Source organism: Apodemus sylvaticus, chromosome 10 (genome assembly GCF_947179515.1).
Source record: "Apodemus sylvaticus chromosome 10, mApoSyl1.1, whole genome shotgun sequence".
NCBI lineage: Eukaryota > Metazoa > Chordata > Mammalia > Rodentia > Muridae > Apodemus > Apodemus sylvaticus.
Window position 1 is genome coordinate 94,574,506 of NC_067481.1, and position 24,343 is coordinate 94,598,848.

Here is a 24,343-nt window from a genome sequence, read left to right on the forward strand (position 1 = left end):
GAAAGCCAAGTACGCCATGTGGGTGAGCTGGAGGGAAGTGAGGGCAGAGGAGGCTGCTGTTGGGGAGCACTGAAGTCTCAGGCCACACCTAAGCCCTGGGACCACACCGCTCACCTCTCCTGCTGTGGCCTCCTAGCAAGGAGGAAATACAGGCTGGGCAGCTAGCTTTGTTTCTGCTGTGAGGAAACAGCAGCCTGCACTCCCAGGGCCTGTGGTGACAGAGGCAGCAAGCCTCCGCCCACAGGTTCCCTGTAGTCTTTTTCTCCCAGGCTGGGTAGAAAGAGAGGCATGATCTGAGGAATGAGTTACAGGGGTACAAGATGCCCCCCTCTGTGGGGATACAGCAGCATATCCCAAGGCCCATGTCCCAGCACTGACTACCGGCCTCCTACAAGACCTCAGGTGAAAGCCAGTGATGGCTATGACTTAGAACACTGATTTTCCACCTTCCTAATGCTGTTTAATTCAGTTCCTCTTGTTGTGGTCACCCCCAACCATGAAGTTATTTTGTTGCTACTTCATAACTAATTTTGCTACTGTTTTGAATGGTAATGTAAATATTTCTAGAGACAGAGGTTTGCCAGAGGGGTCACACCTCACAGGTTGAGAACCACTGATTTGTCCAGCTGCATGTCCAAGGCTTCCCTCCCCACACACCCCCTCCCCAAGGCCTCAGCCAGAAATCAGGAAAGAGTGACAACCCCCATCAAGTTAGTGGCAGCTAAAACGCTCCCAGTCCATTTATTGACCACACAAGGTGGTTGTCGGGGGACTAGTTAGAAAGTTATCATGGGAACTCATGTAATAAATGTCCAGCAGTGTAAGGGTTCAACCGGAGCGAGCAAGGCACGAGAGGTCATTGTTCAGGAAGCACCCGTCTGTTCGGCCCCGGGAGGCCTGGGCGGCCTGCGGGGTCCGCAGCTGGTTCAGTGGAGCTGAGCGTCCAGCTCGTACTTCTCACAGAACTTGTCTGTGAAAGGGATGCAGGTGAGGAATTCACACCATTCACAGCGCACTGGGTAGAAGTAGAACAGTACCACCAGGCCGGCCAGCAGGCCCAGGAAGACGACCTGGAAGATGATGATCTGACAGCGCTTGCGGTACAGGTCGAACTTGCCGAAGCTGATGTAAGGCAGGAAGGCAAAGGAAAGGAAGAGACCGCTGACGAAGCCCGAGATGTGGGCGAAGTTGTCGATCCAGGGCAGCAGCCCAAAGGCAAAGAGGAAGAGCACCACAGCCAGGAGCTTGAAGAAGGCACGCCAGGGTCGGGCCAGGATCTGCCAGCTCTGGAACAGCTCCACGAAGAGGCAGGCTAGGATACCAAACTGGGAGCCGGCCGGACCTACCTGATGTTGGAGGGTGGAAGCTGTAAGCTACTGAGGCTGCGCTGCCCCGGCTCCGCCCCAGGCCCCGCCTCCGCCCCATCCCTCCTCCCCAAGCTCATCTTCCCATGCCACCTCTCTTAGCACATCTGATCTCGACACAGACGGGGTGGTGCTAACCACAGGCTCTCAGAGGCCTCCCACCCTGGGAAGCATCTCACCTCTGCCCGGTATGGCAGGAAGATGGCACTGGCTAGATTACCCGTGATGCCACTCAGCAGGTAGATGATGGCTATGCGGTGCCAGCCTGCCAGCTTCTCCAGGTCCCGCAGGACCGTCATCTGGAAGCAGACGGACACCAAACAGTGCAGGATCCTGTGGGCAGTGAGGGGCACTCAGCAGAGAAGATGGCGTCTCTCTTGCCTCCAGCCCACCACACTCCTGGGGAATGAGACCACCAGCCCAGCCCCCAGTCCCACTTGCCCAGCGTGCAGGAAGAGGGACAGCCACAGGCGGTAGAACTGGTCAGGCACCTCAGGATTGAGGAAAGGCAGGAGGCCACAGACGTCGTCCATGCAGTGCACCTGCGCAGAGTGGCCAGTCAGCCTCCACAGTGGGCGGGGGCGGAGAGGGGTGTGCCCTCAAGGCCTACCTGGGAGCAGAGTGTGGCCTCCTCGTGGAAGTAGCCCCTCATGAAGTCACAGTACTCCCGGGAGGTGATCTCACACCTAGAGGGTCAGGCCAGGGTTTGGAGGGTGCCCAGCCTTGTGGGCGGAGGCTGCTGAGGTCTACGGGCACCTGCGCTCTACACAGGAGAACCTCGGCCCCACCCACGTCACTGGCCCAGTCTCGCTACCTGATGTTGGAAATCAGGTTATGTCAGGTTTTAATGAGGGAGGAAAGTGCTGCCCCGAGCCAGCTACGCGTGAGCACCCACCTGCCCTTGGTGCCAATGCAGCAGGGCCTGCCTGTTATGACACAGTCCATGTGAGGATGGTTAGTGTGGTTCCCCGCGCTGTTTTTGGTGCAGATCTGGGTAAGAAAGAAAAAAAACAAGACGGTCAGGGTCGCTTTACACACACACACAGACACACCTCTTGGCCTAACCTTTTTTGGGAACCAGGACAAAGGTAAGACTCAGATAGAAACCAGGCCTCCCTTGAGTCAAGTAGGTCACACCCAGAGCTTGGGCTGAGCCAACTGCAAACCAGAATAATGCTAGTCGGCCTCTCGTGTCTTCAGCTAGTTCTCGTGCACTAACTCCTCGCTCTCAGAGGCCAGCCTCGCCTGACAGGCCGAGCACAGGCTAGGGTAGAGTGAGGGCACGGGGCCCCAACAGGGAAAGCCTGCAGCTCCGGGAATGAGAGGGCGTGTCCTCCTCCCCATTGGACAGCTCACCGGCCACTTGGTGATATCTTCTGGCCACTCGTGGGGGTCTTCAGAGGAAGGCTCATCACACACCCTGCATGAACCCAAATGGTTAGAGCCTTTGTCCTGTGGTGATGTCACCCTCCTCCCCAAAACAAGGAATCCTCTACACCCTGTCAGACAGCCAAAGGCATTTTAAGAGGGCAAGTAGTACTCACCTGGGGTCCTGGTGGCAGACAGAGCCAAACTGTCTCTTGTTGCCTGCAAGGTCTGGGGCACTAGGATGAACCGGCCACTTCACCCACACTGCCAACGTAGACTGTGGGGAACACAGGGTCAGTCCTAGTCAGATCCTACTCTGCTCAGTTAACAACAATCAGGAATCGCCGGGCAGTGGTGGCGCACGCCTGTAATCCCAGCACTCTGGGAGGCAGAGGCAGGCGCATTTCTGAGTTCGAGGCCAGCCTGGTCTACAGAGTGAGTTCCAGGACAGCCAGGGCTATACAGAGAAACCCTGTCTCGAAAAACCCAAATCCAAAAAACCAAAAAAAAAAAAAAAAAAAAAAAAAAAAAACAGGAATCAAAGGCAAAGCCCCAGAACTAACTCCTGACTCCCCACAGCTCCTGACTCCACACCGCTATTAAGTTAAACCCCAGAAACACGTGAGGAGTGACTGTTACAAGGTGCCCAGGGGCATAACCGAGGCACAGAGACAGCCTCTGAAATGCAGCTCAGGCTGCCCTGGAACGTAACCATCCTCCTACTTTGGCTCCCTAACTACTAGGCTTACAGGCCTGCACCACCACGGGCCGGCTTTAAACTGGCGGAGGAAAATGAGGTACTGTCCACTTAAAATACAATGCAAACATGTGCTGAAGGAGCGAGCCCAAATCAAGACCACATTTGTCAAATGAGCACCCTCCACAGAATCTGGGAGTGCCGGGCAAGGATGGAAGGCGCCACACACCGCCACAAGCCAGTAAAGAACTCGGTGATGTGAGCCTAAGTCTGAAATTAAGAGAGAACCACACAGACCGAGTTGCAGGACACCCACCGAGCACTCCTCCTTCGACGTCTGCACACAGCCGGACCGGTCGTTGCGTACGCAGCAGGCTGAGTGCTTTTCGCGCTCCCGGGCGGCAAGGATGAAGCTGTGCACCTGTGGGTCCTGCCGCATGCAGGGGGAGAACTTGGCGCCCAGGTGAATGAGGGCCTCCTGTGAAGAGGGAGACAGCGGCTGCGGCCTTAGCCCAGGATAGGCGGGGCACCTCCAAGAAGCTCCACCCCCAGCCCTGCCCCTCACCGAGCTGGGGCCAATCCAGAAGTTCTCCTGCTGGACGTATTTGACATTCTCATAGACACCCCGCTTCCGAAGTACCTGGAAAGTAGAAGTGAGATCAGACCAAATCTGGAGGGCTCCATCCTCCCAGAGCCGGGCCACGGCGTCCACAGCCTAGACTCCAAGTTATCTGGGCGCAGGGCTCACCGAGTCCACCGTCTCGTGCTGCGAGAAGCCCACGGGCGCAATGCCGTATATGCACACAGCCAGGATGGTGACCAGTGAGTGCACGAAGGTGAGCCAGTACGTGAAGAAGGGCCTGAGACAGAGGAGGGGAGACGGGTGCGATCAGGGGCGTCCTGACTTGCATGCCTGACCCCAGCTCAGTTTCTACCCCAGCACCGCCTACCTGTGATCATCCATGTCTTCGATCTGCCGCTTGACATAGCTGTCAATACGTTTCCGGTACGTGCGGTTGGTGAGCCGACCCACCATCCCCAGCCCATAGGGCCGCTTTTCCCGGGCGAAGAGCTTGCGCACTGGCACAGCGATGCGCTGCCCCCTCCTGGGTCCCGCCGCGCTGACCACCTCCTGGCGAAGTCGCACCTTGGGCTGAGGGGCTAGCGGGCCGCCTTCCTTCTGCTTCCGCCAGCCTCTCTCCAGGGGCCTGGAAGGGGCCAGCGTGTTTACTTCCTCCCTGGAACCTACACACTGCCTATTCTCATGGGCAGAACCAGAGCACTCCTCAGTGTCTCTCCTGTCCTCCGAGGGGTCTTACCAATTCTCTGTCTTACCAATAAGCCCCTGGCAGCTTGACAGGAAGAGCACAGGGAGCCTCAAGATTCAGGCTCTGTCTCTCAACAGTGTTAACTGGGCCATGGTCCTCTCCCATCTAGACTCTAGCCCCTGGGCTCCCTGGGAGTTCTGTAGGTGGGCATCAAGGTAGGGTTGTGCCTACCCCTGGACACACCCACGGTGGTCAGGCTAGATTCCAAGGTCCAAGCTATGAACACTGCAGCATCGTACAATGCCAGAGCCCAGCTGCTCTCAACGGGGCAGATTCTCCCTCTGCTCCCCCTCACCCACCGGGTGCACTCACAACATCAAGTGACTTCGTTCAAGCTCGCTGCGGTCCAGGGCCCCACCCGTGAGGTCGGCCTGATCCGGGGCCTTCTCCCAGTCCTTGAGCGCTGCCTCTGACGGGGACTCAAACACCTCATCTGGGTATGTGGACAGCTCCTCATGGAGGACACCTTCCTGAGCAAATAAGTGAGGTCAAGGTAGATCCAGAGGCAGAGGAGATGGGGCGACGCCCCAGGCTCTCCTTACCCGGGCAAAGAAAGACGTATCCAACTCATCAGGGAAGTCCACCATGTCTTCCTCCAGAAAGCTGGCGGGAGTAAAGCTTCTGCGCTGTCCCCGTCGTAAAGTGCCATCCCTAATAGACCGACCCTGAGGACGAGGAGGTGACCTTAGGACCTGAAGTCCAAGCGGGCTCAGTTCCCACACCTAGAACCTCGGCTGGCTGCATTTACCTTCACCAGTGCTGCGGCAGCCCGGAAGCTCATCTTGGCCACCGATTCACGTTTGCGACGCCGAGGGAGCCGGTTGAAACCAGAGCGGGAGCTGGAGAAGGAGCAGAGGGAGGCAGCACCTGGTGTGACGGGAGTGTGGGGCGCACTGAGGCCATCGGCAGTGTCGTCAGCCATGCGGAAGGCCCGGCCTCGGGCCAGGGGGTCTATGATCTGGTGGGATGGAGAAGATGCTAGGTCGGTATACAGAGCCAGACAAGACTTCCACAAGGAGCACCGTGCTCATCGGTGGCACCTAGAGGGGTCCTGGTCACCCTAACCCTAACCTTGAGATTTGCTACCCAGAGTCTGAACTGGAACAATACCATGGCTTTTCCTCCCAGGGTCCTTAGCTGGGAGTATCTCAGGAGTATCTAAGGCTCTGTGGCTGCTTTCCCACCCGCAGGCAGGCTCAGAGGGATGCTCTCTCTCCTCAGCCCCTCCCCCCATGCCCACCCCAGGCAGAGGAGTAGGATGAGGAGCCTGGGGGAGGTGGCCGCACACCTTCTGCATGCCCAGCTGGCACGGCCCGACATAGAGTGGAGGTGGCGTCTCGGTGCTGGTCAGTGACACATTGTCCTGGCTGGGCAGGTCCAGCTCCCGGATGACCTGCGGCTTCAGCTTGCCATACCGCTGGCTGCAGTGACGGATGCTCTTGCGCTGCCACTTCTGGGTGCTGTCAGTGTCCTTGCTCACTCCAAACCAGTCCGCTGTCCCCCTGGCATGAGAAGGACTCAGCAAGGGGAAGCCATATCACCTGTCCCCCTACCAGTCAAGGTCCCTCAAAGGCCAGTCTGGGTAGTGGCCCTGCCACAGGCCTCCTGTCACTCCAAGGACAGGACAGGGGACTTCCAACGGTGGCCACTCCAATGCCTACTAGGGCATTCTGCATGCCTGTCAGTAGAAGGTTCCCATAGGCCCTCGCCCAACCCTGAGTCCAGAGAAAGGCCTTGGCATCGGGCAGCCGCCATCACCCTAGGGTACTACGAAACTCAGCAGCAGCAGCAGCAGCAGCAGTGAGGTGGCTGTGGTCTTTGAACATGCAAATAAGCACATTGCCCCTGCCATGAGCAGTCAGGGAATGCCAAGCACCCAACAGCCCCAAAAGGCTACATCACATGCACATGCCAAAAAAACACCAACACACTCAAGACCTGCGTAAGGTACCTGAGCAAAGACCAAGAGAGAGACTGGCGCTGTGGGTGGGCCTTGCGAGCAGCCCGGGGCCTCAGAAGAGGCAGAGTATGAACACGCCCAAAGTGTACCTGCCGGCTACGAGGAGCCAGGGTGTTAGAGCAGGAGAAGGGAGGGTGCACACCCGGGGAACAGAGGCAGGCGGAGGGCCAACCCTGGGTCCCCAGAACAGGAGGATGCTGAGGTGTTGTTGGGATTAAGATGGAGAAGAAAAGCTGACAGAGGAAACTTTGCCCCATTACCCCAGCCCCGCCCCACCCCGGTACCTAACAGGGGTTCTGTATGCCTACCTCTAGGGTCCCTCCCTAGCCCCAGCCTGTGGAAGAGCCAGGATGGTGTGGTACCTGCGGATGGTCTGTGTGATGGACGTCTGACGCTGTAGCACCAGCCGCCGGGGCTCATGGTGGGGTGACGGGACTCGGGCTGTCTCAGCCGGCATACTCACACTCCGCAAGAAAGCCTGTCGCCGCAGGGGCTAGACAGCAGAGTCGTGGTGAGGAGCTTGGTCAGGGAATTCCCAAAACTCCAGACTTCCTCCTGGCCAGAACCTACCTGCAGGAAGCTGGGCTCCTCTGTGGCCGGGGGCACCGCGGCTGGGATGTCCAGCTTGAGCCAGGGAGGTTTCTTGCGTTGCAGACTGCTAGTACTGTCTCTCCGGGCTTCACTCATGGTTCCGGGTGCTGTGAGACAGGCCTGGGGGCGTAGGGTCATGCTGAGTGATAACCCTAACAGGTCCCTAGGGACACAATGGGCCTAAATCGAGAATCATTGCAAGCCCAACAGAGGCGCACACAGCTCCTGCTTATGCCAGCGTGCTCTGCCTGAGCTCCTCCAACAATAGGAATCTATGGTGTAAGACACTGCATGAACCTCCTATGAGGACAAGCTGGCAGAGGACTGCCGCCCTCTGAAGATTAGAGCCTGGTAGAGCAATATCCCTATGAATAAAGAAAGGCTCGGTATGTTTGGCAGCAGGTAGTAAGGATATCCTGACAGCTGGACGCGAGTGAAAACAGCTCAGATGTCCTGTAAGGCTTCGCACATCCAGGAGCAGAAGGACAAAATCTGTGAGCGCAGGGCTCTAGCCCATCCGTCCCAGACCATCGTAAGCACCCCGGCTTCCATTTCATACACTCAAGAGTTCATGATCAATCAACTACACAGAGGACTCCCCACATTTAGAGAGATGGCGGCTTCCTGGGGCTTCAAAGCAACACCTAGGGCAGCAGGCTCCTGTATGTGGAGGACGTTACAAAGAGAAATTCCTTGATGCCAGGTATTCCCAGAACTAAGGAGATGGAGGCAGGTGGATCTCTATGAGTTCAATGCTGGCCAAGTCTACACAGTGGGTTCTAGGCCAGCCAGGGCCACACAGTTAGACCGCGTCTCAAACAAAACTAAACTGAACTAAACTAAACTCCCTTGGAGCAGAAACCACAATGAATAACCACGAGGTGGCGCCAACTGCCAAAAAAGGCAGGGAGGCAGGGACAGGTGGGGAAGGCACCTGAATACCTAAGACCCCAAGGCTTACACAGACCCCAAGGCTGGCCCTCCAGACAGCCCGGAAGGGAAAAGCACCTGCTTCCTATGCAAGCCTAACTCAATCCCTGGAAACCATAAAAAGGTGCAGAAAAAAACTGAACCCACAAAGTAGTCCTTTGGCCCCTAATTAGATAGACAGATAGACAAATAGACAGACAGACATCCAGAGAGACAGGCTGGCATGGTGGTACATGCCTTTAATACCAGCCCTTGGGAGGCAGAGGCAGGCTTCTGTGAGTCCAAGTCCAGCCTGATACAGAGTGAGCTCCAGGACAGTCAGAGTTACACAGTGACACCCTGTCTTGAAATAAATAAATAAATACATATATTTGAGTCAGGCATCCGGTTGCACACCCTTAGTCTTAGCACTCAGGAGACAGAAGAGGGCAGATATCTGTGTGTTTGAGGCCAGCCAATGCAGAAAGGCCCAGCTCTCGACTGTGAGGCAAGTCTTAACCTCTGAGGGACTCACTTTCCTCTTTATAAGTGACAGTCTCAGCAGGTTTACCCCGGCCCCTGCTCCAAGCAGAAGGCCTTCTGTATCTAGAGTGGAGATGGAGGCACAGGTGAGGGCAGGGCTCCTTGAAGTGAGACTCGAAGGGCAGAAGACTCCAAGGCCTGGCCCTTCAGATCTGCAGACCTGAACAGACTCTAAATTGTGAAACCAGCCAGCTGAGGCTTCCACTTCGGGCTCTCTCTCTCGATGCTCGCAGGAGACAGAGGCTTCATTCTCACTATACGCACTGGGAAAATGCGGCCTAGAAGGCAGCGAACTCCCCAAAGCTGGGCTGAGCCAGCGGGTAAGGGGACCAGGTACCAGACAAGATGGAGGATGCCTTACATAGCCTGCCTTCTGGTCCATCCCAAGCAGCCTCTCAGGAGCTCCAGAAAGGAACGCAGTCGAGAGTGGGCACAGGATCACAGAGGTGGGCACTGGAAACCGGCCTTTCCAACAAGCTGGGTATCGTGCTCAGTACTTTAGGTGGTATCGAACTGGTGCCCTCCTCAGGAACATAAGCTGCTGCTTCCAACAGCTTCTAATATCCACAATTCCACTTCCCCAAGCAAAGGTTCTCTCTGGCCTCCCTTTCTTCTATGTGGGTCCCATCATGCTTTCTCCCTGCCTCCAGGGCTGTCCACTGGTGCTGCCTTACTTGAGCAAACACAGGGTTGCAAATGCCAGTTCTCCTGAGTGGGGACTCTGGAGGATGACCCTCTGTCAGGGCCTAGAGAGAACAGCTGACCAGCCTGGGCAAGTGTGAGGGGGAGAGGCACAGGCTGAGAGGGCTATGAGCCAGCACATGGGCCTCACCCCCATGACCAGCTTCTGCCCAACATCTGGGTTTCCTAGAGTCCCCTTCCACGCTACCGTGAAAGGAAATACAAGAGGATCCACTGCGCACAGCTCTAGGCCTGCAGTTTGGAGAAAGGACACCCACCCTTCCCTGGTGCCCTGTTCCCAGTTTGCCCCTCCCTAAGCTCTGTTCCTAACAGGGCCTCAAGCTAGTGGGATTCACAAGGCCTGGGGGAGGGGCATACCAGGCCAGACAAAGAGTCTAGGCCAAGGAGCAGCACACTGCCGGCCCACAGTGGCTCAGTGTCTAGATCTCCCCCTGGCACACAGTGGGCTCTTGTTCCCAGACAGCCTTTACTCTCTCCTCTGCTGGCCCCAGCGCAGTGGGAAACCATAGCCCATGGAGAGGCTGACTGCCTGGGGCGATACACCATGAGTCACCCCAGAAGCATAAGGAGCCGCCCAAAAGGGACCCACAGTTTGTGGGGAGTGCTGGAAAGCAAGGTCAGGGGTTGGAGGTGGGATGGAGCCAGGTCCAGTCACCGTGCCTTGTTGGTCCCAAGCAGCTTGAGCAAGATTCCAGTGGAGACAGAGGGATAAGGCGGACCCATAGCTAAGGTACCTCAGAAGGCACTGTTTGCCCATGGACGTGACTATGAAGCGTAGGAGGGAGGTTGTGGAGGAGATAGGAGTTTACCCCACAGTGGGACAACTGGAGACCCGTCAGGATAGCCCAGTTCATGAGTCCAGTTAGAACAGCCAAGAAACCGGAAGGCAGGTGGAACAACGTGGGTCAAAAATCTACACTATACCTATACCGTTGTCTCCACCCCTTACAAACGGAGCACGCGTGGGTTTTCTCTTCTTGGCTTATGAGACAGAATCTCACGTATCCATACTGGCTTACACCTCCTAAGTGATCAGATTACAGATGTGCTCACATTACAGATGCGCTCGCATTACAGATGCGCTTTTGCACCACCACACCTGGCGAGCCTTCACTTTCTCCTCTGAAAACGACTGATGAAATGCCCGGCACACAGTAGGTGCTCAGTAAGTGGCAGCTGAATCGACAGAAGGGGCCTGAGTGAGAAGAAGACAGCCAAAGCTGCTTCTTCCGTGTGGCCGGGCAATGGTGCTGCACACCTGTGATCCCAGCACTCAGCTCCGGAAGCAAGATTCTGAATGGGAAACCCGTCCAGGCTACATAATGAAACACTGTCTCAAACAAACAAAAACAAAACAGCGGAGCTGTAGGTGGGAGCTAGAGGTGCGAGATGGACGTGGATGGGAGGATGAACCCTGCAGAGGTAGGGCACAGGAAAGTGTGGCCACGAAACAGAGATGCTCAGGACATCATGGCCGCCGCCGATGAGAACTCCATCCTTGGGTGTGGGCTCCAGCAGAGCCGCCACACACTCCAGCATCGCACTTGATACCTGTCCTCTCTCTAGTCTAACACCCAGCCTCAGCCTCATCCTCAGGACACACTAGATTTTGCCCCCTCCTCATCACTCCTCACCTGCCACCATCTCAGAGAGGCCAACAGAACAAGAGATTCTCTGAAGTCTGTGGGGAGTGCCTAGTCCCTAGAGGAGCTCTGGGACCCAGGGACCAAGGGATGGCAGGGCACCTGAGAGCAAAGAAGCCATCCCTGGGGAAAGGCACCCCCCATAGCTCAAAAGCACCCACAGCCCAGGGGTCTCGGATGGCCAATCAAAACCCCAGGTCCAGATGGGGCTCAGAGGGAACCTGTCCGAGCCAGCCACTCAGAAAAAGGCTTGGAGTAAGGAGTCAACTGTAGGTCAAGTTCTGGATTAGTGCCCACTAAAATGGACACTTCCGGTCCCCAATCTGCAGTTCATCTGAGTCTCTGAATGGAGGTGGGGTACAGAGTTCCCCTGAATTGTCCTGACTGACTCAGAGACCCCTCCCAGGAGCCACCGGAAGCTGGACAAAACTGGAGGGGCTCCAGGAGGTACACTGAGTCTGCAACAACAGCTTCAGACCTGTGCCTAACTAACCCTGTGGATGGTATAGCCGATGGCAGAAGTAATCACTCCCGTTTTACAGATTGACTCAGGAGAGGCCTTTCACAGCCTGAGGTCACAGGGCCTCAAGGGAGTTCAGCACCTCGGCCAGGTCTGTCAGGGAACTGGGAGGGATCCTTAGCTCCAGGGGCAGCAGAGCACTTGGGGCTGGGCAGGGTCTTCACTTGCAGGGAAGGGGCTCGCTGAAGACAAGAGCTAAGGCGATCGGAGGGTAGGGCCCTGACTGTCCCTTAATGGGAGACCCAAGCCAGCACCACTAGACCCCTCACGGGAGCTGAGGACCTCCCAGTAAGGCTCCTGCAGGGGAGCTAGCCAGTCATGGAGAAGTTCTGTGGATCGGTGCCGAACCTGTACCTTCAGTCTGAGCCTACCCGACACCCTTGCCCTCTTACCCGGATTGCCCAGAATGACCCTGGTAAGCACAGGACTCAGCCTTTGAAGCCGGCCAGCTGCTGAGTTCCCCAGCATCCTCTAGGCTTAAGGGCGGGGGCAAGGGGCTGAGGCTCGCCCCATGGAGGTGGGGAGCACCTAGCCTGGGACTGCCCCGACTTCTTAGCTGGTCTAAACCTGAAAAGCCAGTTTCATCCTAGAATCTTCTCCCAGCTTCAACAGGAAGTGGGGAGGGGGGGCTTTCCCAGGACAGAGCGGGGGACCTCCGGATCCAGGCCCCGCCCACGCAGACAGACACACTACCCCAAGAGGCACACGGGGCAGGAACTCTGGTCGGGACTATCTGAGCGGAAAGAAAGCCTAGGGGGAGTCCCCTGGCCGTTCACCCAGCTCCACTAGCGTGCTCCCAGCAGGACAGACAGGCCCTCTCGCCTATCCCGGAGCACTTGGGGTCCACGGTCACGCCACCGCGCCCAGGCCTACTTCAAGACCCTTACTGTGGCCTCGGGCTCGCCCTCGGGGTTGCCCCACTGTACAGGGCAGGAGATTTGTCTTCCGAGGCACTTCTCGAGTTTGCCAATGCAAACCGGCCTGAAACGGGCCGAGCAGGCCCAGCCGAGCTCCCCGGCCCGCAGCTGCCGCTGTTACTCCCGGGAGTGGGAGGAAGCGGACCCGGTGGCCCGAAGTCGCGCGCTCTGCGCAGAGTTTCAGACGCCACCTTCGGGGGCCTGGGAACGAGGAGGGCATGGGGGAGGGGCCGGCAGCGGAGGGGCCGCTTAGGGTGGCCGCGGGACCTCGGACTCGCGGCCCCGGGGACCCGGCGGGGCTGCCGCCCCGCTGCCCCGCCCGCCAGGCCGCGCCGATCCGACCACAGGCTATTTCTGTGGGGCGCCGGGCTGGAATCCGGGCCGCGCCGCCTCCGCCGGCGCTCAGGAAACTCGGCGCACCGACTGCCAGCGATCGGGCGGACACGCGCCAGAACGCCATCCCCGCACTCGCCCGCCCGGAGCCCCGCGCAAAGACCCCGGCCGCCACTCACCGCCGCAGGGTCCTCGGAGGGGTCTGCACCGACTGCCGCCGCCGCCGCCGACGGCCGGGAGGGCGCCCGCGCCTAGTCCCTGCCTGCGCCGCCCGCGCGCTGGCCCGGCCCGTCCGCCTGGGAATGCCACGGGCCGAGGGGCGTGCGCGCCGGGGGCGGGCCCGGCAGAGGGGCGGCCGCCTGACTCAGGGCTGAGGAATGCGCGCCGCCCGCTGCCAGCCCCGGGCGCCTCCTCCGGGAAGACCTCCGGCTGCGCGCTGCCAGGGGTCCCGCAGGGACACCTGTAGCTGGAAGTCGGCCTCGCCAGCGACCACCGAGATCACCTCTGTCCTGGGCTTGCCTTTGCAAAATCCTTTCACCTTGTGTTGCCGCTATGCTTGGGAAGGGAGGAAGGGGACCTCCAGAGCAACAGGGTGGGCTGGGAGGGAGCTAAAAGCCAGATTGAACGCCGCTTCCGAAGGCACGCACTGGCACATCACTGAGGGTGCGGAAGCCCTCCCTCACTTGCCCCGTGCACACGCGCCTGATCTTTCTAATAAATACTCCTTCATTCAAGCCCTCACGCACCTGTTTACACAGACACGTGCGCACACCTATTCAAAATGCACTTCCGGGGGCTCGCACTCTACCCTCACACATTTACCCGTGTGCACACTGATACACCGTGTCACAGGAGCCGCGGCTCAGCAATTACCCCTTCCCCTACTTCTTTCCCAGCAGGTACAAGGGTCAGACTGCACCTGCCGCCCCTCAGCACCGCTCTGCACATCTGCGCCTGCTCTCACTCCTCTCTCCTTTCTGCCTCAGTGCTCACGTGTAACGTGTAACGTCTGGCACAGTTCGTCCCTCTGTATGCTGGACAGGAAGTGTTCCTTTGCTCTCAGCTGAGACTGAAGGCTGAGGGAGAAGAAGGCTGTCATAGTGCAGATGTTCTGGGTTCCTGTAGCCCACACATGCCAAGCCAGAGATGGGACAGTCTCCATACCTAGCATTCTTGACTCATGCTAGGAATAAACAGGGTCTGGATGCCCAGACTGTGCTAGCCAGGGGGGTTGGGTGTAGCATCCTTTCTGGAAAATCAGGAACTGGCCACAGCTGGGCATCTGGTGCCTGTAGGTCTCTCCTCCTGCTGTGGTTGCTGCAGGGTCAACCTAGACCTATGTTGAGACCTACAAATCTATTCCCAGTGCAAGAAGCCCTACAGGAGACTCACTGTGAAGACACACCCAGGAGCCCATCGCCTTTTCTTACAAAAAGAATTCTTCTATGTTTATTTACATCTCTGTGTGTGTGGTTGCAGGTGCCCACAGATGCCAGAAGGGCATCAGATCCCCTTGGAACTGCAGTTATAGACAGTTGTGAGCTGTCCCGTGTGTGTACCAGGAACCAAGCCCTGGTCCTCTGCAAGGGCAGCAAGCACTGTTAGCTGCTGAGCCAGCTCTCCAGCCCCGGGGTCATCATCAGTGCAAGAGTACCACAGACAAGGCATGCACACACACACACACACACACACACACACACACACACTCACGCACGCGCATACACATGTTCTTGAGATCATGGTGCCTGTAGACAAACGCCCATCTCAGCATATGGGTTCAGGATTCCCCAGACAAAACACATCCTGAAGTCCCGAGTGAGGGCATCGGGACAGTTCCAGCAGAGGAATGTGGACAAACTGTCAGGCCTTTACCCAATCTCCACAGTCCCAGGACCTGCTACTTGTCCTATCGTCCTGTGCTTTGGGTGGAAGAACCTATTACACAGAATCCAACCCGTGGCTTCTCTCATGCTTTTCCTGACTGTGCAGAACGGAAGTCAGCTGCAGGTCCTCATACTCTGGAAGTGGTGAACAGGTGTTGGGATAGACAGGTTTCTACACTCTCGCCAGGTCTTGTGGAATATCTGTGTGGCTACGATCCCTGAGCAGCCAAAGGACTCTAAACGGGCACTCCCCGAACCTTCCGCTTAGCTTCCAGGCACCACACAGACAGATGCAGAAATAGACCCTGGACACCAGCTATCTGGGGAGAGGACAGAGTGGGCCAGGCTAGCCCTAATTCCAGCCCAGGCTAGACTTCAAAGGCCTGAAGTTCCCAGCTTTTTCTGAAGAAACTCCTTCCTCGTGGTACTGGACTCAGCAAAGAGGCCTCTAAGCTCCTGGGCCAAGATGCTAGCAGCCTGACAGCATCCCTACCCTTGGCCCTGCCTGGTGGCTACCCTCTCTGCCCAAGAAACAGCTAACCATCAAGGGTCCGTCCCCCCCCCCCCCCAGCTACAGAGACCCACGGAAGCCTGCAGGGTGACAGCAGCCACTCTGCTGAGAAGCTGCTGAAGGGAACGTTTCCAAACCAGGAGCCAACTGGCTCCAACCCAGCTCCTGCGTTGTCCATGTTAGACAGGAGACCAGGAGACGGAGCCAGTGTGTTAGGCCCCTGAGAGAGTAAAACTGAGGGCTATGGAGCTATCAGGAACTGGCAGCCCAAACCACCACCCTCGGAGGCAGCTCCAACCTTCCCACCACCTGTGGGGAATCAAAAGAGCTCACACCATCAGCACCCCAACCTTGACTCCTTTTTCAAAGAATCTCCCAATGGCATCCTTGCCACCAACCAAGCAGGTGCAAGGTACCCTGGGCACAGAAGAAGTCCCAGGCTCCTTCCTCTCAGACTTTCTCCTATTCCTGGCAAGCCTGCTGGCAAAACACAGTAGGGAAGCCCAACCCAGCACTTCCAGGCTGTAGTGGGAGCTTCACACCACAAACCAGGAAGTGGGGGGGAGGGGCAGACATTGCACAATCCCACACTCTGGCCAGAACATCTGGAGAATAAGAAGCTGGCCACCACCCCCGTCTCTGCCTGGGGCAGAAGCCAGGCTGCCCACCAAACAAAAGGAGCTTGTCATTGACCCAAAGGCAGGGATGAGAGAGCTCTCCAGGAGTCTTCAGAATGCCCTCCTCACAGGGGACCAGAACCCAACTAGGGTCTCAGTTTCCCTCCTAGGTTGGGAAGGGGCATTATCCTCACAGGAAAAGAGAGGCATTGTTTGGATGGAATGGCTATGGAGGATAAGGCCAACCTTGTTAGTTCAAATTTACAACACATTGCCCCCACCCCACCCCCGGAAACTGCACAGAAACTGCCACAAACAGCTGGATGACTTCCAGCAGGAATCAGGCAGGCAGAGAGGCTGCCGCTCCCTCCCTCCCCAGGAAGTCCTAGTTGAGGCCCATGAGAGGGGATAGCTGAGCCCCGGCCAGGGCTAGAGTTCAGTCCCTGAGCTGGCCAGTGGAGAAGCAATTGAGAACCAGAGTCCTTAGGCTAAGCGCCTTGTTCATCTAAGGGTCACAAGCAGATGGCCTCTTGCTCTGTCCTGTTTAACATCTCCAGTCCCAGATTCCAGGATCTCAGAAATCAAAGGCAGCTCTGACAAGCCCTCAAAGGTTTTAATAAGGCAGTGTGAATGGGGAAGGTAGGATTGTGCCTGCTAAGAAACCCTTCAGACCCACATCACCCCTAGAATGCTAGAAGAGGGTCAGTGTGGCTCTGCTGGATGTGGGGGCTGCCACTGACCTGAAGTGGAGGAGGGGAGCAGCTTACCCTATCCCAAGACCTCCCTTCCCTTGACTGTCCCTTCTTTGGGGCCAGTCACTTTCCATCTGAGGCTCAAGTCTCCTGCACAGGTGCACAATTTCGTTTGAAGGGTTACAGATAGAGTGCGTGGCAAGCCCAGGTCCCAGAGAAGTAATCACTAAGAGATGGCGGCAACTGTGACCCTGCAGCCCTGGTCCTGTCTTCCTCTGCGCAGCAATTCCAGGCATCAAGGGTCCAGGGATGTAAGTGGGGATCCACTGCAGAGGCAGAATTCCCTTCCCTTCCACCTATCAGCTGCGATGAACCAGGGTAGGGACTTCCAGATGGGGCAGGCATCCACTTCCTGTCAGTTCCACCATCCAGAAACAAGGTTGGGGAAGGAGAGTTCCAGGATCAAAATTCAGTCGGAGATTCCCAAGGCCTCATAATCGTTCTCTACGACACCTAACGCACCCTCTGTGGCCCACCCTATCCCAAGGCCTCAGAGCCTTCTGACCCAGGACCCTTGAAAATTCAGTTCAGGTTCAGAGAGAATGGCTTGATGGCAGTCGGATCATTGGGGCAGAGCCAGACCTAGAAAACCTGGGTTCTCATCCTAGAGGTGCAAGTAAGGAAGGCTTCTACACTCGCCCCGCCCCATTCCTCCCCTAGGCTCCTCGCTCCGCCTCTTCTGCAGATTCGCCCCACCCCCGCGCTACAAGCCTTCTGCGCAGGCTCCGGCTCCAGTCCCCGCCCTCTCTGCGCTTCCGGTGGCCTAGCGAGTGCTGGCGGCGGCTAGATGCCCGCGCGCGGTAGTAGTGCGCGCCTGGGCAAAGGATCCCTAAAACCTGTGTCCGTGACTCTGCTCCCCGACACCGAGCAGTCTCCATTTCTTGGACGAGGCCGCCGCCCAGGGAGTGCCAAAGCAGAATCCCTAGTGACCGGATATCATGAGGTCGGCCAGAAGCCAGCGCCGGTGAGAGGGGGCGCAGCGTCGTGGAGTCTGAGCCCACGGCAAGCTGGCACAGTGGGTCGGGCTGCAGAGACGGTCACGTCAGCATCCATTCCCGGCAGCTTGGCAGCCTCAGTCCAACCTGGACGTCAGCACAACAGATATAAATAATGGGTCTCTTCCCGGCGTGGTGGCGCACGCCTGTACTTGGGAAGTCGATGAAAGCAAGAGGATCTGGAGTTCAAGGCCAGCATAGTCCACATGGAACCCTGTCCTTTAAAACAGTAATGGCTTTTTAAGTAGCCAGCCCCGCTTGGACTGAGGACAGGTCTTGGCCCTGGCTCCACGTCCACTGCGCAGTTGTCCTTTTAATCCCCTCCTGTCGTACCACAATACTAAAGGATGTGGTCAGATTTCCTTGCTTTGTTTATCCGCTGTTGGTAGACTAGCGCCTGCTGGGCCTATAGACCCGTAGAATTTTGTCCCAGTTCCTAGTTGGTCTAATATTCGAGCAGTCAGAGGACAGTTGGGGACCAGTAGGGTTCTACCTGAGCACTTAGAATGGGACCACGCAGGTGCGCATCTCCAGTCACACCCATTAGTGTACAAGGACTTGTCAATATGGAGGGGGTCTTGTGACCTCTCTTTGAGCAGTGCCCAGACAAACTCAGTGTGTTTCTCTGATAGGCCTGGCCCAGGTTCTGACTGTATCTTAAGTCCTGGCCAGGATTAGGAACGAACAAATAACCAGGTTCCGGAAACAAGTTTCCTCCCAGATGGTGTGATTGTTGGGAATCAGAAAAACCAGCTCTTTTGTATCATCGGACTCAGGCAGCCACCTTCTAATGTCCTTACCCACATGCAGCAGGTGTGGGCAGAGAATGCCCACCCATCCTTCACCACTAAGAGCCTGTCATTACCAAAGCCGGGCGGTGGTGGCACACGCCTGTAATCCCAGCACTCTGGGAGGCAGAGGCAGGCGGATTTCTGAGTTCGAGGCCAGCCTGGTCTACAGTGAGTTCCAGAACAGCTAGGGCTATACAGAGAAACCCTGTCTTGAAAAACCAAATCCAAAAAACAAAACAAAACAAAGAGCCTGTCATTAGTTATACCAAGTCCCAAGGCCCCCTGAGGTGGTATTAGCCAGAGGGTTCTGATTGTGTCTCAGACTAACTCACACAATGGGCACCCCACTTTACAGATAAAGGAACAGGCAGGTAGACACTTCTTTTGTTTTTTCCTATTACAGCTCTCTCGAAAGATCAGGCAAAAAAAGCAGCGCCTGGCAGACTCAGAGCAGCAGCAGACCCCTGAAGAGAGACTCCCTTCCACCCCAGGCCTCCATCGGAGCATCTACTTCTCCAGCACGGACGACCACCCTGCCCGGCTGGGACCCGAGTTTTTTGACCAGCCAGCAGTCACCTTAGCCCGTGCTTTTCTGGGACAGGTAACGTAAAACAGGAGCTGTAGTCCTGTTACTAGTAGGTCTCATCTCTGACTTGGCCTTCCTTGTGCATGCATAGGTAGCTAGAGCTGCCTTCCCCATATGGGCCCGACAGTTTGACTATTGTCTAATATCACGGCAAAGAATACAAATATTGATAGTGCTGTTGGAGAGATGGCTCAGCAGTTAAGAGCAATGACTGCTCTTCCGAAGGTCCTGAGTTCAAATCCCAGCAACCACATGGTGGCTCACAACCATCCATAAGGAAACCTGACACCCTCTTCTGGAGTGTCTGAAGTGTACTTACATATAATAAATAAATAAATCTTTAAAAAAAATATTGATAGTGGTGTGCCTTGGTGAAGGCAGCAGGGCCTCTGGCAACTGTCCTGATTTGGCAATATCAAGAAGTATATTCTTACACTTACCCATCAGGGAAATGGAGACTTTTCTATCTGCAATACCCTTAGGACAGGTCGTCTGCAAGGACTATTGATGGATATTGGCCCCAGCATCTGTGAGGGACCACTCTTGCCCACCCTGTTCCCCGATGGCTGGGGCCAGGGATACTGCTAGGCTGCCATGTCTGAATCACTTGACAGAACTGGGCCTCCTACACCGTGGCTCAGTACCCAAAGCTCAGTGCAGGCCCAAGATCCCGGCTCTGCGGCCATGCTTGCAGTGGAAGTGGGGACTGCCCCAGGCCCAGCCTTCTGAAGTGCACACCACGGAGCTGGTCGGGTTCATCTGGCACCCACTGCTCCTAGGTGCTAGAGCTTGAACTGGGCCCGCTGGTTCTAGAGATTCGCTGGGGCCTTCTCCTTTACCGAGCTGCTCTTTAGGGCCTCGTGGCCAAGGACAGCCAGTCTCTGCTAGAACTGGTGCTGAGTCCCAGGGACAGACCCTGACCTTCTAAAGAAGGGGCGAGATTCTGTTCTCAGGATGTTTTAAGCTGCAGGGATTGTGTTCCTTCTAGAAGCACCATAGTAACCAACAGCTATGATAGACAACACGGTGCAGACTTATCTCAGGTTTAGGTCAGGGAATCAAGGATGGCCCAACAGCACCATCACCACCATCACACATCTGTCTGCCTCCCCTCAGCCTCCTGGCATATCAGCTGGCTCCCTGTCACGCCCACTCAAACCCGTGTTGGTAGACAAGATGATGTCTGGAAGAGAAAGGGTTAATTTTGCCTGTGTATCTCTTCAGTGAAGAAAAACCCAGGTGTGGGTGTGGGTCATAAGCCCAGTAAAAGGTTCGCTGCCACGGGCTGCCAGGACAGCAGACTGCGCTGGCCTGAGGATCATGCTGATTTTCCAGACCCTTCACCAGAGAAGCCCCAGGTGGGGTTCCCGGTGTGTCCCTTAGAGACATGGGCACGTGCGGGTAGTTAGTGAAGGAATACTCCCTGGCCTTTGCCTCCTAAAACATTCATCCCTGTCTTCAGTGTTTTGGGTTCCTGAGAGAATTTCCAGGCTTCCATGACAAGCATTGGCCACCTCTTTTCCTCTACCCTGCCTGTCACCAACTGACCCTGAGGCACCATGGGTCTACTTGGGCCAAGAAGAAGGTGCCTTCTGACCAAATAATCCCTCAAACCTGTGAGGACGTGACTGGATGCTGAAATCCTTCTCCAAGCCTTGGCTGAATTAAGACCATGGCTATTCTCAGGGTCATAGTCCTGGCTAGGCATTGCATGGCTGGTCCGGCTGGCCCTGTTTCTCACTAAGTTCTCTCAAGGGAATTCCGGAAGAGGATGTGGGGAGGAGAGAACTACTGAGGGGACTTAGAAGTCAACCTGCACTGTGACTCCAAATGAATCCTGAGGTATGCTTAGAACCCTCAGTAAACAAGACTTGGTCAGGAAGGACTGGCGACCTTTGAACAAAAGCACAAGAGGCAGTTTGGAGAAGCCAGGTAGCTGGGTCTGGCTGGGCCTGGAGGCTGCCTGGGACATCCAGAGGTCTAGGTGGGGACTGTCCAGGTGGGTTGTCCTCATCAACCTGAGCAGACTCACTGCCCACAGGTCCTTGTCCGGCGACTCACTGATGGAACCGAGCTCCGTGGGCGCATTGTGGAGACTGAGGCATACTTGGGGCCAGAAGATGAGGCTGCTCACTCAAGGGGTGGCCGGCAGACCCCTCGCAACCGTGGCATGTTCATGAAACCCGGGACGCTGTATGTGTACATCATCTACGGCATGTACTTCTGTTTGAACGTCTCGAGTCAAGGTTAGTGGTCCTGGGCTTGAGGGGACAGGCAGGCTAGCAGCTGGCCAGCCCCCTGAAAGACTTGGGGAGACGGGCAGTTGAGTAGGAAAGTACCATTGCCAGGGGCCAAGTTAGGATTTCAGGAGCGTTGGCTAGTCCCTGAAGGGCAGGCGAGGCTGCTAAAGCATCTGAGGCTACACAGAGTTTAGAGCGATGTTTTTGATCCCTGGTTAGATTTGGAGTGGGATGAAGGGTCGGGAAGTGGAAAGTGCCTGGTTTGGGGTAAGCTGGGTTCATACAGGAACCTCCGGAAACCGTTATGGGATCTAGCTCAGTTATTCTCAGCAAGGAATGCTTCTGCCCCCCGCAGGGGCATTAGGCAGTGTTTGGTGACATATTTGAATATCATGACTGACTAACATTGAGCAGCTAAAGACAGGGATGCTTCTAGAAACCCTGTGATAACCACACAGACCTTCTGGCCCCAGACACTTCCCTGGAGGAGTGCTGGTGCAGTGCTCATGGGAGAAACCAACTCCCCTCTGGGGTCCAGCCTCATCTTGACAGGCACATAGCCTTGTGTTCTCACAAGGCGGTCTGAGCCTGAAGAACCAGTACCATCCTGCCAAAGCCGCTGCTGGCGTATCTCTGTACTTGTGAGCTGAGCTCTCCCTGTTTGTCCCTAAGTGACCAATGTTCTTAGTTTCTTGGACAAACACTTGTGATGCAGGGGAGTGTAGTTACCCATGGCAGACTGCCGAGTGTCCACCACAGGGGACTTGGGAAGTGGAGGTAAGCAGACCACAGGACTGGCTGTGCACCTACCACCAGCCAATCCTGAGCGACACTGTGGATGACTAGATAGCAACAGATCACAAGATGGGGCTGAAGAGCAGTTCAGTTGGTACAGCGTCGCCTGCTCTTGAAAGACCTGGATTCTCCCCGGCCCCAGGCATGCAGGTGGTGCAGACAGACAGACAGACAGACAGAACACCAATACACTTTTTAATTTTTTTTTTAATTAAAAAGGGAGATCACAGACACCTTCTTGGACAGAACCAACCCTGCTTGTGTGGCTGAAGTAAGGGAACAGCCAGGCATGGTTAGTGCTGTAGTCTCTGTGGGAGGAAAGCAGGTTCCTAGGACTCGGTGGACACGGCAGAGGCAAGGATGAACACACAGCTGAAGTCCTCCAGGATCACCCAAGTTGAGGGCAATCCCACAAGCATGCACATGGTCCTGATTAGGGCCATCCATGTGGAGTAGAGGCTGAGGACACGGATGTCACAGGCCGGGAGTGAGTGCTGAGGGCGTGGGAAGAAGATGAGGATTGAAAGGCCAGACAGCAGAGCACGGGATGCCGAGTAAAGCACGTGTGTAGCCAAGCTCCGCGAGGACACGGAAGTCAAAGGTGTTTGCGTGAAGATGAGAAGGAGCCGGGATCAGGTGGCTCTGGGGGACTGGGAGTCGAGACCGTGTGTCCTGTTCTGACAGACACTCTGTAACCTGCTTTTCCCTGAAATGAGAGAAGTCCCAGGTGGTGAGCTAGGTACGGCTTAGCAGGAGGGGTTCAAAGGACTGGGTCATCCAGGCTTTCCTGACCTGTATCAGATTTGGATTGGGTGAAACTGGCTGTTTCCTAGCAGAGGGGCAGGCCTTCCACCCTGGGATGCTAGCTCTCCGGGGCTTCCTCAGCCTCCCTCAGAGCCTCCACCAGTGAAGACTGGGGGAAGCAGGCTGCAGAGATGACCATACAGCTATGTATGTTAAGGGTATTTACAGCTCTTCCAGAGGGTCCCGGTTCAGAGCCTGGATCAGGCAGTTTACAATTGCCCGTAACTCTGACTCCTGGGGATCCTCTCAGAGCACACAGATATATGTATGAATACACGCAGATACACATTAAAAAAAAAAAAACTAGGGGAAGCTACAGAAAGAGGAAGCTGAGGCCAGATTCACCCACACCGGTTGATCACAGTTCTGCCTCTGAGGGCAGTGGTGGGAGTCTCACTGTCCTGATGGAGGCTACCCGCCTAGTCAATGCTATAGAGAAGGGGAGATGGGGGTCTGGTACCGTGGATACTGTTTACACATGCAGGAAGACAGCAGCATTTCTGCAACACTGGGTATGTGCATGGACAGGAGACCTGAGGTTTACTTCCAAGCTCTCTGTCTGTCTGTCCCACAGGGGCTGGGGCTTGTGTCCTGCTAAGAGCACTAGAGCCCCTGGAGGGCCTGGAGACCATGCGGCAGCTTCGAAACTCCCTCCGCAAAGGCACTGTCAGCCGTTCCCTCAAGGACCGTGAGCTCTGTAGTGGTCCCTCCAAGCTGTGTCAGGCCCTGGCCATTGATAAGAGCTTTGACCAGCGAGACCTGACTCAAGATGGGGCTGTGTGGCTGGAGCATGGCCCTCTGGAGTCCAGTAGCCCGACCGTGGTGGCAGCAGCCCGCATAGGTATTGGTCATGCAGGGGAGTGGACACAGAAGCCCCTGCGCTTCTATGTCCAGGGCAGCCCGTGGGTCAGTGTGGTGGATAGAGTGGCTGAACAGATTTATCAGCCTCAGTAGACTGCCTGCTCTGATAGGCTTTTTAACTGTCCAGAAGTAAAATAAATACCCTGTTTGTAGAGAATTGTCCTCAAGTCTCAGCCGGACTTTGTGTTCTTGCAGTTAATTCTTTATCCGGGTCAGGAAACTGGGTTCCCCAGTATGTACAGGAGCAGAGGGCGGGAAAGCATCAGTGTGCAGTCTACACCAAGGAGCAGGAGTGTTGTTGGACACTCTCCAAGGCAGCACCACAAGGGGCAGCCTGGGAAAGGGATGAGAAGGACACAACCTATATGTGTATAAAGACACATCCTGGGAGCTGGAGCGATGGCTCAGTGGTTATGAGCACTGACCGTTCTTCCAGAGTTCCGAGTTCCTGAGTTCAAATCCCAGCAACCACATGGTGGCTCACAACCATCTGTACTGGCATGTAATGCCCTCTTCTGGTGTGTCTGAAGATAACAGTATACTCACATACATTAAATAAATAAATCTTACCAAAAAAAAACCCCAAACACACACACACACATACATACATACATCCCGGAAGACCCTCTCCAG

General features: G+C 56.1%; 2 protein-coding genes across 2 annotated transcripts; one reads left to right on the plus strand and one right to left on the minus strand.

Annotated features, from left to right (window-relative positions):
- Nucleotides 1-706: 706 nt before the first annotated feature.
- Rhbdf1 (rhomboid 5 homolog 1) lies at nt 707-13,119 on the minus strand. Its single transcript, XM_052196486.1, has 18 exons — nt 13,055-13,119; nt 7,288-7,428; nt 7,080-7,210; nt 6,046-6,259; nt 5,506-5,715; nt 5,300-5,422; nt 5,070-5,227; nt 4,380-4,637; nt 4,178-4,289; nt 3,995-4,069; nt 3,746-3,907; nt 2,909-3,009; nt 2,721-2,784; nt 2,260-2,354; nt 1,975-2,050; nt 1,806-1,906; nt 1,544-1,697; nt 707-1,346 (listed from the first exon to the last, which is right to left on the minus strand). Exons 2-18 carry the CDS (start codon nt 7,402-7,404, stop codon nt 927-929), a joined length of 2,571 nt encoding a protein of 856 aa, XP_052052446.1. The 5' UTR covers nt 7,405-7,428; nt 13,055-13,119; the 3' UTR covers nt 707-926.
- A 4,250-nt stretch (nt 13,120-17,369) lies between these two features.
- Mpg (N-methylpurine DNA glycosylase) lies at nt 17,370-23,872 on the plus strand. The gene is made up of 4 exons (XM_052197690.1): nt 17,370-17,602; nt 18,828-19,025; nt 21,052-21,256; nt 23,424-23,872. Exons 1-4 carry the CDS (start codon nt 17,426-17,428, stop codon nt 23,801-23,803), a joined length of 960 nt encoding a protein of 319 aa, XP_052053650.1. The 5' UTR covers nt 17,370-17,425; the 3' UTR covers nt 23,804-23,872.
- Nucleotides 23,873-24,343: the final 471 nt, after the last annotated feature.